Here is an 18,734-nt window from a genome sequence, read left to right on the forward strand (position 1 = left end):
CTAGGTCAGAAGTGAAGGAAATCGTGCTACGTCACTGTGATAGATTTTCCGAGCATACAGTCCATTCCCCTGATAGGAAGGAGAGAAGAGGATGCAGCCCTCAGAAAAACTGATGAAGCAAGTGCAGAGCATTTTCACTTTGGTTAATCAGAGCATAAAATCTAAAAGAATCAGCAATGAAGTAATGGCCATAACATAATGTAAAATTTCAATTCCCGGATTGCAAACACTATTTGTGCAGCATATTTGTTAGCATCTAAATGATCAATTTAATGAATGCAAGATAGGGGGCTGGATTTTGCTGTCCAACCCCAGGTAAATGTCCATCCAGCGGGGGGGTGGAAAAGCAAGTCTGACCGGAATTCCGAAATTGGCACCTGATTCTTGCTGGCTGCCATGATGACTGGTGCAGGATACGTGACAGGTCACAACCCAATGCCCATGTAAACAGATGTCATGACAGTTGCTGCCTATCTCACTTTTGTATTTCCTGGAATTTGAAATTTTCAGCAAGGTGGGTGGGTTTCTGAAGCCTGTGTGAACCACGTTAGGTCAAAGGGTTTGTGATCCATGGGGAAAGCTGGCTCAAGAGTCGGGAACCTTTTGACAGATAAGTTTAAAGTTGTTAACAACTTCATATGTCATTATTATGTGATGTATAATAACTTAAGTAAATTTGTAATGCAGTGATTGATGATAAGCTTGTAGAGTAAAAGCTTCTATAGGTACGTAAGAAGGAAATGTTTGGCTAAGACAAATGTGGGTCCATTCAGGCAGAGTTAGGAGAATTTATAATGGGGAATAAAGAAATTGCAGAGAAGCTAAATGATAACATTGTGCCTCTTTTCACTGAGGAAGATACAAGAAATCTCCCAGAATTAGAGATCCAAGGGACTAGGCAGAACAATGAGTTGATGGAAATTAGTATTAGTAAGAAGTTTGTACTAGAGAAATCAATGGGACTGAAGGTGGGTAAGTCCCTGGGACCTGACATCCTACATCCCAGAGTGTTGAAAGAGGTAGCTGTGGAGATAGTGGATGCATTAGTGATCATCTTCCAAAATTCTATACATCCTAGAATGGTTCCTGCAGATTGGAAGGTAGCAAATGTCACCCCACTGTTTAAGAAAGGAGGGAGAGAGAAAATGGGGAACTACAGACCTGTTAACCTTACATCAGTAGTAAGGAAAATGTTAGAGTCTATGCTAAAGGATGTGATAAATGGACACTTGGATAATAATAATCTGATTGGGCATAGTCATCACGGGTCTGAATTTTTCCCTCATTGGGCACACACGATTGGTAGGCCTGGGAGCGGTCAGGAAACAGGTCGCCGACTGCGATCAGCCCACAACTGCACTTTCACGCTGGCTGGCCAATTAAGGCCCTCCCAACATGAAACGCGTCTTCTGAATGGTCGGGAAGAGCTGGGCGGTTGCCTTTCAGGCGCCGGGTCCAATGGCGACCCAGCGGGCAGTTTAGAATCGACAGAGGCAGATTCCTGAAGGCTGCCAGTGGCGAATCTTTCTGCAGCCTGGAGACTGGAGCAAAGGCCTCACCAACGGCTGGAGACATCAGGCAGGTGGGCACTCAGCCCCCCATTTCTTGGATGAGTGCCTCATGGTTTTCGTGGAGGAGGTAGGTGTCAGATGGACAGCCTCGTTTCCAGGGATGGCGGAAGGAGGCTACCACATCAGACCAAAAAAGCTTGGGAGGAGTTGGTGCTCAGGTCAGCATCCATGATGTCTTGAGGTGCAAATGGGTGCAGTGCCGCAAAAGGCTCAACAACCTGCTGCGCTCGGCAAGGGTGAGTACCATGTTGTCATGGATCGGTGTGGAGAGGTGTTAAGGGCTGGCCGTACCCTCATGGAGCTCAGAGGTGTTAAGGTTGGAGTGTCAACTGTTGATGACGCAGAGCTGGCCAAGGGGGTGAGCCCTGGCTGCTTGGCCTGAATGCCATGACTCAGGTGTGCCCTGCAAGGCGTTCCTCAGGTGGGATTGGCCAGGTTGCAATGGGGCTGCAGGTAGAGAGTGGACCAATCAATGCCCTTCTGTCCTTTCAGTAGAAGAGGAGCCATAACAACATAGAGAGGTCAAGGACAGGCGGAGGCCCCCCATACCTAATCATGACGAGGTTTGAAATGGACACTTTGGAGCTGGAGAGCCGCCACCCACCTCGGTCAGCCGGTCATGTGTAGGCAGGGGTCTCTGCCGAAGGTAAGATTGCAGTGCACAGAGGTGAGAGTTTTGGATTGTGCAAACATTCTTGTGTAGTCTCACCATTAATGGGAGCCTCAAAACTAGAGTCCCCGTTGATCATTGAAAGACAATGGCACCATGATGCAGATCTTCATTGTCTCACCAGGGTGCCTGGCATGCACAGTGACAGTGTGATGACTTAAACTGATGACACGTTGTTGTTCTCACTTAGATTTGCCAGTACGCACTCGTATGCAGGTCCCCGAAGCACCACGCTTGACAGCAGAGGGCTGCCAGTCTTCAGATGCACTTGTGTCACACCCACTCTCTGAACCAGACACCAACGCAGATACCAGCACCTCGTTGGGCATTAGATCGTCAGCCAAATATTGGTGCACAGCATTGAGGGCATTTCATACTCGCTTGAGGAGCAGGTGGAGGCAGAGAATGCCCAGGACGCCGGCAGTTGGAGGACTGTTGGGGACCAGGACGATGCTGAATGAAAGGCAGATGATGAGCCTCTGGAGTCGTCCATCAGGCGGCAGATGCTGGATGTCCAGCAGGATGTGCGGGAGGATCTGGCGGAGATCCATGAGGGTCTGCGTGCCATGGTCTATATGTGGGGGAGTCCATGCGGAGCTGAGCACTGTGTTGACCCTCATGGATGAGCACACTGCCTCCTCCATTGAGAGAGTGGTGACTCTCATGGAGAGGCAGCTCCAGGGACAGAATCAGGGGTTCCTGGGGTTGCGCCCGGACCTGCAAGCCCTCATATAGGCACTGACCTCAGGTGGTCAGTTCCAGTGTGAGAGATGGATGAGGCACCCAATATCCTAGCCAGGTGCCTGTCCATCAAAGGCGAGGAGGGAAGTCCAGAGCGACCTCACGTTGGCACAAAAGCTGCTTGTCGTCTTTGCGGGCTCCTCTTAGGGCGCTCTGGATGACGGCAGCATCTCCTCCATCCCTCTGCCAGTGACCATGGTATCTGACGAGGCTGCAACGACTGTGGAGATGCCAGCCGTGGCACTGGCTGCTCCCTCGCAGGCGTGGCCAGCACAGGCTCCACTGGCCAGAGGATGACTGCCAAGGTCATCAAGGCCAACAAGACACCAGAGTAAGCAGGCTGCCTCCAATGCTGCTGCCAGCATGCAGAGGGGCACCAAGACACAGCACTCGTAAACGTAAGTTTAAGGCACCATGAGCGCAAGAGGTGCTGTTCACAGGTGATCTTCTGTTCTGCCATGTTTTGTTTATATGTTTACTGGTGTGGACATTAACACCAGATATGGTAATGTTCATTTGTTGTGAGTGTCAAAATTATATAAATTTTGCTTTTGTCTTAATGGCCTGAGTATGCTTCACTTTTTTTTTGGTGCAGGGTATGCCAGTATTTAATGCTGGATGTGAGTGACTCTAAACTTTATTGCGCAGGCACTGAGTGGACTTTGGGTTCAAATGAAAGGGTCCTTTCAGACATCTTGGATGGAGGTGGCAGCCCTGGCATGAGGTAGAAGCAGACCTTTGGCAGCCTAGCTGAAGGAGCATTGGATCAAGGCATCCCTGGTGTCCCTCCCTCCCTGAAGGATATAGATGTCTGCCTCCATGCCCTCAGCATTCTCCTCACTGTGCTCCCCTTCTGACTCACTACTAGATTCCTCCTCTGTGGCTTGTGGAGCGGCCTCAAGATTCTCTTCCTTCAGTGGTTCCCCCTTGCCAGTGCCAGATTTTGGAGAGCGCAGCATGCAACCACTATCAGTGACACCCGCTCTGGGGGGGTATTGTAGTCCTCCCTCTGAATGGTCCAGGCATTGGAAGCGCATCTTCAGAAGACCTATGGTCCACTCTATCACCGTCTTTGTGGAGGCATGACTCCTATTATAACACTGTTCTGCCTCTGTTCTTGGGTGGCGGAGAGGCGTCATAAACCACCTTTTCAAGGTATAGCCCTTGTCACCCCACAACCATCTGTCCAGTCGGGCTGGAGCACTGAAGAGCTTTGGCATCTGGGAGTGTCTGAGGATATAAGTGTCATGTGAGCTTCCAGGGTACCTTACACAGGCTTGCAGAATCTGCATATTGTGGTCACAAACTATCTGGATGTTCATCGAGTGTAACCCCTTCCCGTTGATGAAGGCACCTGGCTGTCCCGCTGGTGCCTTGATGGCCACATGTGTGCAGTTAATTGCACCCTGGATGCGGGGGAACCCAGCAATCCCTGAAAACCCTCTGGCCCGCTCAGCCTGGCTGGCCTCGTCTGTACAGAAATGAATAAATGTCACTACCCGCCTGAACAAAGCGTCTGGCACCAGCTTCACGCAGCTGTGGACAGCTGATTGGGACACTCCACAAAGATCCTCCACTGAGCCCTGGAAAGAGCCGCAGGCATAGAAGTTGAGGGCCACTGTGACCTTCAGAGTCACTGGCATGGAATGTCCATCCACATAATCACATGACAAATGGAGGTCACAGTTTCCCTAGAGAGGCGGAGCCTCCTTCGGCATTGCATCTCGGACATATTGAGGTTTCCGCATCGCTGCCTGTAAACCCTGGCAGCAGGATAGTGGCATCTTCTGCGGTTCCTTATGCCTTGGATTTCCTGCTGTCCCTGCGCCCTTGTGCCTGTGCCTTTCCTCCCACAGGTCGCTCCCCTGGAAGTTGCAGTGGGACATCTGGCCTCCTCTCCCTTCTGCCCCTCTCTTCCCCCTCAGAGGGCGTGCCCCCAGTAGAGAGCACAATCCTCACTACCAGGGTTACAGAAGGCTGTCTGATACCTGGAAGGGTCCACACAGTCAAAATTCTCTGGGGGCCTTGGAGACACCAATGAGTCCTGAAATGAAGCCTCAAAATGCTAAGAATGAAGCTTAGAACAGAGATGAAGCTGTCAAGTTCAAATAAGCAGCCAGCAGCAAACTATCTCCTAAACGCTTTACTACTCACAATGGCAATGTTGCTCACCATTTTTGTCTCGCCCTTGGATGAGGTTTTGTAACCTGCCCATTTTGCCCGTGTGACAAGTGCGAAATTGCACGGGCAACGTAAAATCACAAACAGTTGCCTTTTTAATGGCCTTAAGTGGCCTTTTAATTGATGATGGGAGTGGCTCCGACACCCGCGCGCACTCGCCGACCTGAAGATTGCACGCGTGTGGGATGGAGTCGGGATGCTCGCCCAGTGTCATATCGTGCGATTTTATGCCAGATGGGATTGGGCGTACACCCACCCGTGGGACATAACATTCTGCCCATGGATTTATGAACAGGAAATCATGTTTGACAAACCAACTAGAATTTTTTGAGGATATTACCAACAAAATTGATACTGAGTAGTCGGTGGACGTAGTATACTTGGATTTTCAGAAGGCGTTTGATAAAGTCCCCCACAGGAGATTGGTTAGCAAAATTAAAGCACATGGACTAAAGATTGGTTAACAGGCAGACTACAGAGAGTAGGAATAAATGGGTCATTCTCACGCTGGCAGGCTGTGACCAGTTGAATACCACAAGGATCAGTACTTGGGCCTCAGCTGTTCTCAACATATATCAATGATTTGGATTGGGGACCAAATGTAATTATTTCCAAGTTTGCAGATGGGAATGTGTGTTGTGAGGAAGATGCAAAGTGGCTTCAAGTGGATTTGGACAGATTTAGCAAGAGGGCAAGAACATGGAGCAGAATCACAGAATCTTTATGGTGCAGAAAGAGGCCATTCAGCTCATCGAGTCTGCACTAGCTCCCTGAAAGACCATTCCACCTAGTCCCACTCCCCTGCCTTACCCGTAACCTTGCACATTATTTATAATTACTTATCATGTGGAAAATTGTGAGGTTATCCACTTTGGTAGGAGGAACAGATGTGCTGAGTATTTCTTAAATGAAGAGATTAGAAAGTGTAGATGTACAAAGGGACCTGGGTGTCTTCGTCAATAAGTCACTGAAGGCTAACATGCAGGCGCAGCAAGCAATTAGGAAGGCTAATCACATGTTAGCCTTTATCGTAAGAAGATTTGAATATAAGAGTAGCATAGTCTTGCTTAAATTGTATAGAACCTTAGTTAGATTGCAAGTGGAGTACTGTGTGCAGTTTTGGTTCCCTTACCTTAGGAAGGATATTATTGCCATAGAGGGAGTGCAACGAAGGTTCAGCAGTCTTGTTCCCAGGAAGGCAGGACTGTCCTATGAAGAGAGACTGGCGAAACTGGGCCTATATTCTGTAGAGTTTTGAAGAATGAGCGGCGATCTCATTGAAACCTATAAAATTCTCAAAGAGATAGACTGGGTAAATGCAGCTAAGATGTTCTCCCTGGCTGGGGAGCCTCGAACCAGGGAACACATTTCAAAATAAGAGGAAACCACTTCGGAATAAGATGAAGAGAACTTTTTTTACTCAAAGACTTGTAAATCTTTGGAATTCTCTACCTCAGAGGGCTATGGAAGCTCAGTCATTGAGTATGTCTAAAGTAGAGATTGATAGATTTCTAAATATCAATGATGTAAAGAGAAATGGATTAGTATGGGAAATAGGCGTTGAAGTAGATGATCGGCCATGATCGAAGCAGGCTCGACGGGCTGAATGGTCTACTCCGTCTATGGCCTGAATTTTCCTGTTGGCGATTTGGGGCGGGGCCCACTTGCCGACGGGAAAATGACGTGGGATGACGTCGGGAAGAACCCCCGACATCATCCCGGTCCCTTTAAATTTTTAGGAAGGCGGGCGGACAGAGTGGTCAGCCCGCCGACCTGTCAATGGCCAATTGAGGCCATTGATAGAGCAATTAAGATAAGTAAAGACCCTGCCCGTCCAACCTTAAGGCTGGTGGGCAGGCCAGGAGCCCCAGCGGGCTTCTTATAATACATGAAACCTCATCCACTGGCGGGATGAGGTTTCATGTCCGTTTTAAAAAACTTTAATACATTTTATGTGATATTTATTAACATGTCCCATCTCGTGTGACATTGTCACGTGAGGGGGACATGTTAATAATTTTTAAATTTTTCTATTTTAAAAGTTTTTTGGACTGTCAGTAATCTCCCTGAGACAACACTTTGTCTCAGGGAGCAGTGCGCTCTTTCACGCGCATGCGCGAAAGAGCGCACTTTGACAGCTGGGGATTCCCTCTCCCCCCCGCACAGGAAGGGCATAGCGCTTCCTGTCGGGCAGGCCTTAATTGGTCTGTTCACTCAAAATGGCGGTGGGCCCTGTTTCAGTGGCGGGGGTCGGCTGTCCGTCCGCCGCTGAGCCGGTGGGGCCCGCACGCCCACCAAAGGCAAAATTCTGCCCTATGTTTCTATGATAGAGCTTTGTTCTTAAAAGGTAAGTGACCATTAAACTGACCAGCATTGTGAACGTTTTCAGATGTATTGGAGCACATTATCCAATGGAAGAAGTGCTGCAGCATTGAACAGTATTCAAATTCAGATTTTAGTGTGTCATTTTAACCGGTTTTTTAATCTTTATGTTGATTCGCAGTCCAGCCATCTGCTAAGCTTTTGAAGCAGTGGAAAAGGTGGCAGTCTGTTCAGGCCATTTCAAAAGGATTTAATGTATTCATGTTAGTCATTTGTTGAGCCTTTGAGGCAGCAAAACAGATGGCCAAATGTTCCACAACTTCAAGCTTTTAATGTATTTAGCCTTGGAGGCTTTGTTGATACAACTTTGCTGTGTAATTCCATTATGAATACTTGGCTGAGCTCCAAACCCTACTAATGGATTCAGCTTAACAGGGGTTGTTGACATAGCTGCCAAGGAGATTGAACTTTGTTTTCATTGACAATTTTATGAGCAGTTAATAGCATCTTTAGAAGAGGTTTATGATGCCTGTTAGTTTATTTTGACAGTTTTTATGAGCACTTAAAAGGATTATTGCTTCAAATAGAGTTTGAATAGCTGTGTTTGATTGATAGTTTTATGAGCTACTGAGTGAATTAATGGTTTTTGTGGAGCTTTTTGAATGGCTGTCTGTTAATTTTGACAGTTTAATGAACATGCCTTCCCAGTGTTATTATTGGGCTCGTGAGTTTTGTCCAAAGTGGATATTGGGTGAGGGCACATGGAAGTATGGAGGGGTCATGGGGGTACGGAGGGGGCATGGAGGGTGGAGAGTAAGGGCTAGAGTACCTAACTTTCCTTAATTAACCCACAGAACTGGGCAGATGTCCCAGTGAACGGATACAGGCCTCCTAATCTGCCCGCTTCCATTTCTGCCTCTCGTCTGCTTCCGGAGGCAGCGGCTCAAACTCCAGCCCATTCCCATTACCCTGCCATGAAGATAACATGGGCAGGCAATGATAGGCAGGATTAAGGCTGCTCTCGCAGCCGAATTTTAAGGTGAGTTTTCCCTACAGTGGCCGAAACAGCCCACAGCTGATCTCATGAGTTTTTTTTCACAGTTCACAATGCTCCCAAGTTTTATATCATCCACAAATTTTGAAATCGTGCTCTGTACATGAAGGACTTGATCATTAATATATATCAGGAAAAGCAAGGATCCCAACACTGACCTCTGGGAAATCCACTACAGACTTTCCACCAGCCTGAAAAACATCCATTAACCAGTAGTCTGTGTTTCTGACATTCAGCCAATTTCATATCCATGTTGCTACTTTCACTTTTATTCTTTAAGCTATAACTTTGCTCACATGTCTGTTGTGTGGCACTGTATCAAATGCCTTTTGGAAGTCCATGTGCACCACATGAACAGCATTGCGCTCATCAACCCTCTGTTACTTCTTCAAAAAACTCTATCAAGTTAGTTAAATACGATTTTCCCTTAAATCCATGCTAGTTTTTCTTAATTAACCCACGCTTTTCCATGTGACTATTAATTTTGTCCTGAATTATTGTTTATAGAAGTTTCTCCACCACCAAAGCTGACAGGCCTGTAGTTGCTGGGCTTATCTTTACGCTCTTTTTTGCACAAGGGTTTAACATTTGCAATACTCCAATCTTTTGGAACCACTTCTGAGCCTAAAGAAGACTGGAAAATTATAGCCAGCGCCTCTGCAATTTTCATTCTCACTTCCCTCAGTACCCTTGGATGTATCTAATCTGGTCCTGGTGCCTTATCCTCTTGAAGTATAGACGGTCTATCTAATACCCCCTACTTATCAATTTTAAATCCTTTAATGTATTAACTACCTCCTCTTTCATCATGGCCTGGGCCGCATCTTCTTCCTTGGTAAAGACAAATGCAAAGTATTCATTTAATACTTCAGCTATTCCCGCTGCCTCCTTGTGTGAATCCCCTTTTTGGTCCCTAATCAGCCCTACTCCTCCTTTCACCACCCATTTATGATTTATATGCTTATAGAAGACTTTGGGATTCCCTTTTATGTTAGTTGCCAGTCTCTTTTCATACTCCCTCTTTGCCTCTCTTATTTGCTTTTATACTTCCCCTTCAACCTGGTTCTATGTTTATTATCTACATGACATCTGTCAAAAGCAAATTTTTACTTCTTCATCTTAATCTCTATTTCTTTTGTCATCCAGGAAGCTCTGAATTTGTTTACCCAATAGTTTAAATGTGTTGCGAGGGCCCCACCATCTTCAGGTGCTCTATGACCTGGCCTCATCACACCGCTAAATAAATGGATGTGCTTTAAATGTCATTGACTTCCCCAGGGATTTTAGTGAACTTGTCAACTGCCTCTCATATGACAGATATGCAGTAGCATTGAAAGCATTCTTAGTTTTGCAGTGTAGCATCTTTTTGTTTGGTTAAAAATTAACATTTTTGCATGGTGTATGTAGCACTAGCAAAACCCTAAGCACAGTACCCAGGGTTAATCCAACCAAGTGAACTCTGGAGCCATTTCCAGGTGTGTATGATGAGAAGCTGCTTGCCTTCCATGTTATCAGCAGCTTTATTCCAGACACCAGAAAGCCCATGTGGAGCATGCGGCAGGACATTTCCATAAAGAAGCTCCTGCATTGTCACCCTTTACCTAAGTGCAGTGATCCCATGCCACAACTGTCCAAAATCCAATGGAGGGAACCGTCTCATGAAAATACTCATTTTGGATTTTGTCAGATGAGAGGGAAGGAGAATGGCTTACTTGTAATACTTTATTTGGAGCTGATGCAATTTTCTGGCCAGGAAAATAACAGAGATGATCTGCAGCTGATCATGGGAAACAAGAAATTGAAGGTAGACCCTGGAGCATGTACTTAATATATGACAGGGTAGAGCGAGATCACCAGGGCACAATTTTTAAAAAAGTGTCCTAATACTTCATGGTTATTTATATGTGTGAAAGCTGAAGTTCTTTTTTTCAAAAAGGAATGAGGAATCTTTTAATCATGATAGGGACATCTAATATTTGTACTTTTTGTTTTCATTTATCAGACACCTATGAACCAGGCCTCAACTCGTTCCCACTGCATTTTCACCGTTCATGTTTCTAGTCGGGAACCAGGCTCTGCCACTATCCGTCGGTCCAAATTACATCTGGTGGACCTGGCTGGCTCAGAGCGTGTCACAAAGACTGGAGTAGGAGGACAGCTATTGACAGAGGCTAAATACATTAACCTGTCCCTGACATACTTGGAACAGGTATGGTTGGATACCACACTGAGGCATTTTACTTCTTCTTAAAAAATGCAAAACGAAAAAAATAGTCATTATTCTCATTACATTAACCAGTCAACTGGTGTATTATAGACAAAGAACATCTTAGTAAAATATATGTATAATAAGCAACATTATGAATAAATGCAATGGATTAGGATAGAATTTTAAACCAGGTGAGACTGAGGACCAGAGGTAGTTTTCATGGGGTGGATTTTACCAGGGGATGAATGACCTGCTCCCCACCCAACCCCCGCCCCAGCCAAAAGTTGGTTGGCACCGTGCCGTCCAGAAATCTGGCTGCCCCAGCGATAATATGCTGGGGCATCCTTAATTATTTGAGAGTGGGACTTCTGGCCCTCAGGGATGGCCAGCAGCAGCACCAGAAGGCAGCAGTGGCCACTGACGGGACTGTATGCAGTCCCCGGAAGGAAAAATGTCTCCCAGACTTGAAGGTAAGTCTGGGTATTTTGGGCAGGCTTTTTTAAATTATTCTTTCATGGGATGTGAGCATCACTGGCAAGGCCAGCACTTGTTGCCCAACCCTAATTGCCCTTTAACTTAAGTGGCTTGCTAGGCCATTTCAGAGGGCAGTTAAATGTTAACCACACTGCTGTGGGTCTTGAATCACATGTAGGCCAGACCGGGTAAGGATGGCAGATTTCCTTTCCTTAAGGGCGTTAGTGAAACAGATGGGTTTTAACAACAATTGTTGATAGTTTCATGGTCACCATTACTGAGACTAGCTTTCAATTCCAGGTTTTATTATTTTGACTTTAAATTCCACCAGCTGTTATGGCGGTTTTGACCCAGAGCATTAGCCTGGGCCTCTGGATTACTAGTCCAGTGACATTACCACTACACTACTGCCGCCCCAGCAACAGATTGGAGACCTCAGCAAGGCTGTATGAGGGGGCCAGGTTTTAGAGGCAAAGGGGAGGGACAAAGGTGTATTAACCATCTTGGGGTGGGTCCCCCTGATGGGCACAGGGGACCACCAAAGGAGGTAAACCACCTTCCTTCCCAACAGCAGCTGCCTTCCTTCCACTTTCCCCCACAGGCTGAAAAATTGTGGCAAAGGTGGAATGAGGCCCTTTAGTGGTTGTTAATTGTCCACTTAAGGGTTTTAATAGGACAAAGCGCAGGCAGGTGGTCTGACACCTTACCAGTCCCCTGCAATATGGGGGACAGGTTGGTGGTGGGCAGAAGTCGGTGGCCTGGGCACCCACTTTTCTTACCTGCCCCCCACCGCCCTCCCCGGCCTTCAAATACGCAAATGGAGAGGGGGGTGTAAAATTCACTCCCATTCACTTCCAAGCATGTGGTATAAATGGAAGTAAAGTAAAAACTTTTCCACCTGTGAAGCTGCCCACAACTGAGTTCTGTTGCAGCCAGATGTTTTCCTACTTTCATAATTTTACATCAAACTGCTAATATAAAGTGTCACCCGATTACTTCTTGCCACGAGGCTTCACTATTGCTGCGTTAGGTTGACAGTTTATCCTTCTCTACCAAGTCTTGCAATGTGCTAATGTTACATGGATCTTCCTTTTCTGGCACAAAATTGAACTTTAGTCTTAAAAAATGTTAATGTGCAGAAATATGACTAACAAAGCAATCTGCCTTTTACAATTTCCAAATGTGAATTTGTTTGTTGGTTGTTCTATGCATGAAGGAGCACAGCTGAAATTGTTTGTTTAAATTACAGGTTATTATCGCACTTGCAGAAAAGAATCGTGCACACATCCCTTATCGAAACTCAATGATGACATCTGTTCTGAGGGATAGCCTGGGAGGAAACTGTATGACAACTATGGTCGCAACATTATCTGTGGATAAGAGGAACTTGGAGGCATGTTCATGTTGTTTTCTCTCGATTCTATCCATATAGAGTTCAGAAAATAGCTTTGAAGGAGGGCTTTTGACCTGTGTGTCTTCATATTTTTGAAGTGAGAAAAATACCTTAGCAACATGCTTTGGCTATTGTTCATGATTGGAGTAAAGAAAGTACTCTTGGCATTTTCCTTGGCATTTTCCCTAAATTTGTTCTTCACGACCACGAACTTGTGCTCTGTTGTTCTGTTGTCAAAGGGTACCTGAAAGGATTTTCCTGGGAACACAAGACATTTTCTTTTCAATTTTTATGGGTTAGATTTCAACTTTTTTTCCCAGAATGTGATTTATTCAGCTATGCTGAATGCAATTATTTAATGAATTGGTATAGTATCCTAATTGTAATTAATTGATACCAATCCTAATTTTTCAGATCTGGTGGAGGTAACATCTAATCCCATATTATAAAATTTGTTAGCAATGAGCTGTCTAGTTGTGATAAGCTTATTGGAGATCAATGACATTCAAATCGGTGTAAACCAATTGAAAGTAAAGATTAAGGAATAACAGATGCACTTTTATATAGATATTAATAGAAGAAGGACACAATGAATGGGTGCTCACTAACAAAAATGGAACACTTTTTTAACATTTGATTATTAGTCATGCATCAAGTTTTCAGCCAACGCAGAGCTGTTATCAACAAGGCTAATTTAGTACTGGATTGCATCGCAAGGGCATTTGGCTAAGGAACAAAAAAGTAATTTAACCTTGCATTCACCATTGCTAAGGTAGATTTTGGTACATTAGTACTGAAAATTTCTTTGTAACAATGATGGAGGTCTGCTAGAACGTGGATTTGCTGGATCTTGGCTTTTAGTGAAAATTTGAAAATTACAAGAGATGGAACTTCTGCCTTTCCTTTCCAAGTGACAATGAGGGAGCAGGGACACCAAAAATTGAGAGTTGCTGTGGTTGAGCTTGGGATTCATGGAGTAAAGGGTTATTCGCCAGTATGCCTAAAGCAGGCTTGTTTAAACTTTTTGCTTCAGGGGGCCACATTTCCATTTTTTCTCACTCAAGAGGCTGATGAGCAAATTTTGGAAAGATAGGGTTTGGCACCACTTTAAACTGAGGCCGGAACTTCTGGATCCATTGGCATCGGGCATGATGGCGGGCTGGGGGTTGGGGGCATACACAATATGGCGAGAAGGCCAAAGATTGGTTTTATGCCACCGTGTAACCAGTTTGCAATCATCTGCAAGGCAGCACAGACGGGCTGAAGGAAATACTTGAGCATATGCCAGGGTGAGGGACACACTTGGAAAAGTTTTTCAAAAGTCAACATTCTTCTGCAACTGAGACCGTTCAGCTGCAGCTCCATTGACATGATTGGAGTCAGGCCTCTGAAGCTTTTTGGCCACTCGAGCAACGCAAAAGCATGAAAGTGCCACCAAATGCTCCAGGACTTTTCACTCCTTGGGCACAGACTGCAAATTAATATGTGTTTTAGGGGGCAGCAGACCAATTGGCTGACTGGGCAAGTTGTATATTCTCCTTGTGAAAGATGGCTGTGGCGCAGTCAGTGGTGGAGGCACTCAGAGCCCTTTGCAATGTCTTTATCAAGGTTTGGACCAGTATCCGTTATGGTTCAAGCTAACAGTGCAGCCTTGCAGTGTGGGTTAGGAGAATGCCTGCACCTGAGCTGAGAGCACAGCATGCAGTCCAATGGCTAAAGCAGCTGCCAACTGGTCAAGTGGAGTGGGGCGGAGGTGGGTGGGGTTTCAGACAGCCAATGAGTGCACTATACACTGGCCATGCAAGTTGTGGCCAGCACTCTCCTGTATGCGTGAAGGGGCCTTGAGACTTAACCAAGAGAGGTTCATAGTACACTCATGCTAACCCACACGTCTCTCTCTTTGATCCTGCAGGAGGTGAGTGTCAGGATCATCGAGCTTGGTGATTTAGCAGTATGCCTCATGGCTTACAGAGACCAGAGAAGAAGAAGAGAGTGGAGGAGGCGCCTGGCTCAGCAAAGGGAGGAGCACCTCCTTCAAGATGAAGGGGCGGCAGCTGAAGATCCACAGCGAGCCGTCATTCTTAGCCGCCTTGCTATACCCATGTCTATAGACTGCGCCTGTCATTCCTGCAGATGACTGAGAACCAGTGTCGCCAAAGACTGCACATGTCTATGGAACTGGTTGGTCACATATGCCACCTGCTGCAGGATTTGGCGCCACGGGGACATGGAGGGCATCCACTGCCAGTGGCCATGAAAGTGACCGCGGTGCTCAATTTTTACACCAGTGGCTCCTTCCAGGGCTCCACAGGTGACCTGTCGGGATCTCACAAGCTTCCATGCACAAGTGTATCCAGGAGGTCACGGATGCCACCTTCATGAAGGCACAGAACTTTATGCATTTCGCCCAGGATTAGGAAAGCCAGGAAGCAAGTGCGCTGGGATTTGTGCAGGTTTCAGGTTTTCCACAGGTGCAGGGTGCCATCGACTGCACTCAAGTGGCGCTTAGATCTCCATGGCAACAAGCAGTCAATTACGTCAACCGCAAGGGCTTCCACTCACTAAATGTTCAGCTGGTGTGCGACTACCACAAACACATCCTACAGGTCTGCGCTCGATTCCCAGGGAGCGTCCACTACTCCTACATCCTTTGCAGGTCTCAGATCCCTGACACCTTCCAGGGTCCAGAGATGCTGGTGATGCCCATGCGGCGGCCTCAGACTGCAGCAGGGCGGGGGTACAACGAGGCTTATGCTGGGTCCCGGACTTTGGTGGAGTAAACTTTAGGCATATGGAAAATGAGTTCCGGTGTCTCGACAGATCTAGTGGAGCACTGCAATACAGTCCCCAGAGGGTGTCGCGCATCATTGTTGCTTGTTGCACACTCCAGAACCTGATGCTGCAAAGCCAGGATGACCTGGTGGAGGAGGAGGATATGGAGGAGCTGCATGTATCCTCCGATTAGGAGGACGTTGAAGGGCATGACGATGATAACAGTATCACAGAATTGTTACGGTGCAAAAGGAGGCCATTCGGCCCATTGTGTCTGCACCGGCTCGCTGAGCATTTTAACTTAGTGCCAATCTCCAGCCTTTTCCCCGTAACCCTGCACGTTGTTTCCATTTAAATAATCATCCAATGCCCTCTTGAATACCTCAATCAAATCTGCCTTCACCACACTTCCAGGCAGTGCATCCCAAACCCTAACTACTCGCTGCGTGAAAAAGTATTTTCTCAACTCGCATTTGCTTCTTTTGCAAAACGCTTTAAAACTGTTCTCTCTGGTTCTCAATCTGTTTACGAGCGGGAACAGTTTCTCCCTATCTACTCTGTCCAGACTCCTCATGATTTTGAAAACTTCTATCAATTTTCCTCTTAGCTTTCTCCTCTCAAAGGAAAACAGTCCCAACTTCTCCAATCTTTCGTCATAACTGAAGTGTCTTATCCCTAGAACCATTCTCGTAAACCTCTTATGCACTCTCTCCAATGCGTACACATTCTTCCTGTGGCGCCCGGAACTGTACACAATATTCCAGTTGAAATCTGACCAGTATCTTATATAAGTTCATCAAACCTCCCTGCTGTTATACTCTATGCCCCTATTAATGAAGCCTAGAATACTGTATGCTTTAGAACCAGCTCTTTCCACCTGTCTTGCCACCTTTAATGACTGATGAGGTCCTTGAAGACGAGGATGCCGGCGATGAGGCCATTGCACTGGCCAGGTGAGGCAGGTGAGCTCGGGAGGCCCTCATAGCAGCAAGATTCGTGGAACATGATGATGAGATGCGGTGAGGACAGTCCTGACATCCTCACCTTGCATATGTGAACGTTTGACTCCTGTGTGGCTGTTGGCAGCGCACATACCCTCAGTGCTCAGGCTTGTCATGGAGATGCAATGGTGGCTCTAATAGTTGTTAGATTCCAGGAGGATGATGATGACATGCAGTGAGGACGCTCCATAGGCCTTCACATTACCTCTGTGAATGTCTGACTCTGTCTGGCTGAGGGCAGCTCGCTTGCGCTCTTTGATCAGGGTCATATCATAGAGATGCAGCCATGAAACTTTAAATGCACCTGATCCTTTGTCAGCCTTCAACACGTGACCCCTTCAGGAGCACAGCATCACTGGTTACAGATACTGAAGAGATAGGGAGGGCAGCCCCACCTCAAAGGTGCTAAGAGCACACAGAGAGAATGACAGAACTTTGTGACGCCTACCCATGAAACTCTGGCAGCAATGTCAAGCACCATCGAGGTACAGGCATCACTAATATGTCCAGTGAGTGTGAAGCTGGACCATCACTTTGGTCTGAAGGTTACACACTGCATAGGGAAGAGGCCCTGGACTGAGACACCTGTATTTGTCTCGTGCAGGAACCAAGGTTTTACATCTGAGTGACACGAACACTGCTCATCATAACAAAGAGCCATAGTCAAGGAAACAAGGGTGTTTATTTACAACAGCAAACATTGTATACACAATTAACACCTGTGCCCAGGCTGTGCAATTACATCTTAACATTCCTATCCCTGCCGGGTGCTCCACGACATCGACAGCGGAGACGGAGGCAGCCTGCTGACTGTGATGACCGTGGCAGGCATCCTCTGGAGGGCCCCACCATGCTTTTGGGGTCCTGCTGTATGGTAGTGGCACCCTCCTCGGCTTGTGGAGCTGGAGCTGCTGGAGTCACAGGAAGAGGGAACTTGGATGGGCTGGACACTCCCGGAGTCACCTGGGTGGATGGCCCTGGGGTGTGCATCTGCTGGTCCTCCTCCCTATGGGTGCCCGAAGGCCCCTGGCTGACTCCTTGAGGAGAAGGGGAAGCGTTGACACTGTTGGGGCCAACTATGGCGTCAGTGATGGAGTTCAGTCCACGTAGTAGTGTTGACCTTGGTGCATTGGTATGCCAGTGCTATCACTGAAGACTGAAGGCGGATGGACTCCTCCATCGTCTATGGCAATCTGAGGAGTGCAGCGGACATCCTTTCTGATGTTTCTGAGCTTGCCTTTGCAGCTCCAGCAACTGAGATATGACCGAGCCCAGGGGCTCCTCATCTGATTCAGACTCAGCGGATTTCTGGTCTTCAGCAGCCCCCCAAGTGCCACAAACCTGTTAAGACCCTGGCGCCACCTGCTGTGGATCAGACAGTGCTGTGTCCTCAGAAGATTGTGATCCAGAGTCCACTCTAGAACTAGGTCCCACCGAGATGTGTGTGTCTGCACTGATGGAGGATGTGGGTGAGCACTGTGACGGGTCTTCAATTAAGGTGTCATCAGATTCTTCCTACGAGGTGTCTTTGGGGCTTGAGTTGAGGACCAATATGCCTGGCATGTGTGAGTGGTGAGTGGTCCTATGGACAGGATGAGGACAATGAAGGCGTGTGAGAGAGTGAATAGTGATGTCCCTTGAACTGGCAGTGAGTGAGATCTCTGTGGATGTGTGATGGTTTTATGAGTGTGTGAGTTGAGAGTGATGAGGAGAGTATCTTACCCTTGCAGAACATAGGAGATCGTTCATCCTCTTTTGGCACTGGATGGTTGTCCTCTCTTGCAGGTCATTGGCACTGACCACCGCTGCCACCACCTCCCATGCTGGATTGGTGACCTTGCTTGCAAGCACTCGAGGGAGGCGTCGGTAAATCTCTCCCTTTGGCAGTCATCAGTTCCCAGCAGCTTTCTAATGCCCACATCCCATGAATGAAAAAAAAAGAACACACACTCACTCTCTCACTCGCACAAACACTCACTCACTTGATCACACACTCATTCACTCTCTCAGTCACACACATACACTCAGTCACACACACACACACACACACACACTCACTCTCTCACTCCCACACACATTCACATACACACCCACACATGCTCAATCTCCCACACATGCCAGTCAGCCTCTTGCCCACCCACCTCTTCTGACCTGGGGCCCCACAGCCTCTCACTCCGGGCCTCACAGCCACCCTCTCCTGCCCAGGCCCCGGATCTCTGGTTCCCTTCCACCGGGTCCCGGCACACTGCTCGCCCTCCCAGGGCCTTGCACTCTGCTCTCCCGCCGCCGGGCCCCAGAACTCTGATTGTCTTCGGCCAGGCCCTGGCACACTGGCTCCCTGCTGCC

The 18,734-nt window shown here is 47.2% G+C and overlaps 1 protein-coding gene across 1 annotated transcript in view; it reads left to right on the forward strand.

Moving 5' to 3' along the window:
* Positions 1-18,734, forward strand: part of kif6 (kinesin family member 6) — a 664,853-nt gene that overhangs the window by 168,372 nt on the left and 477,747 nt on the right. Inside the window, exons 7-8 of the mRNA XM_078542714.1 lie at positions 10,542-10,748; positions 12,472-12,615. Coding sequence (XP_078398840.1) covers positions 10,542-10,748; positions 12,472-12,615 — 351 coding nt within the window. The remainder of the gene's footprint in view (positions 1-10,541; positions 10,749-12,471; positions 12,616-18,734) is intronic.

The sequence above is a fragment of the Cetorhinus maximus genome, chromosome 5 (genome assembly GCF_964194155.1).
Source record: "Cetorhinus maximus chromosome 5, sCetMax3.hap1.1, whole genome shotgun sequence".
In the NCBI taxonomy this organism is placed as follows: Eukaryota; Metazoa; Chordata; class Chondrichthyes; order Lamniformes; family Cetorhinidae; genus Cetorhinus; species Cetorhinus maximus.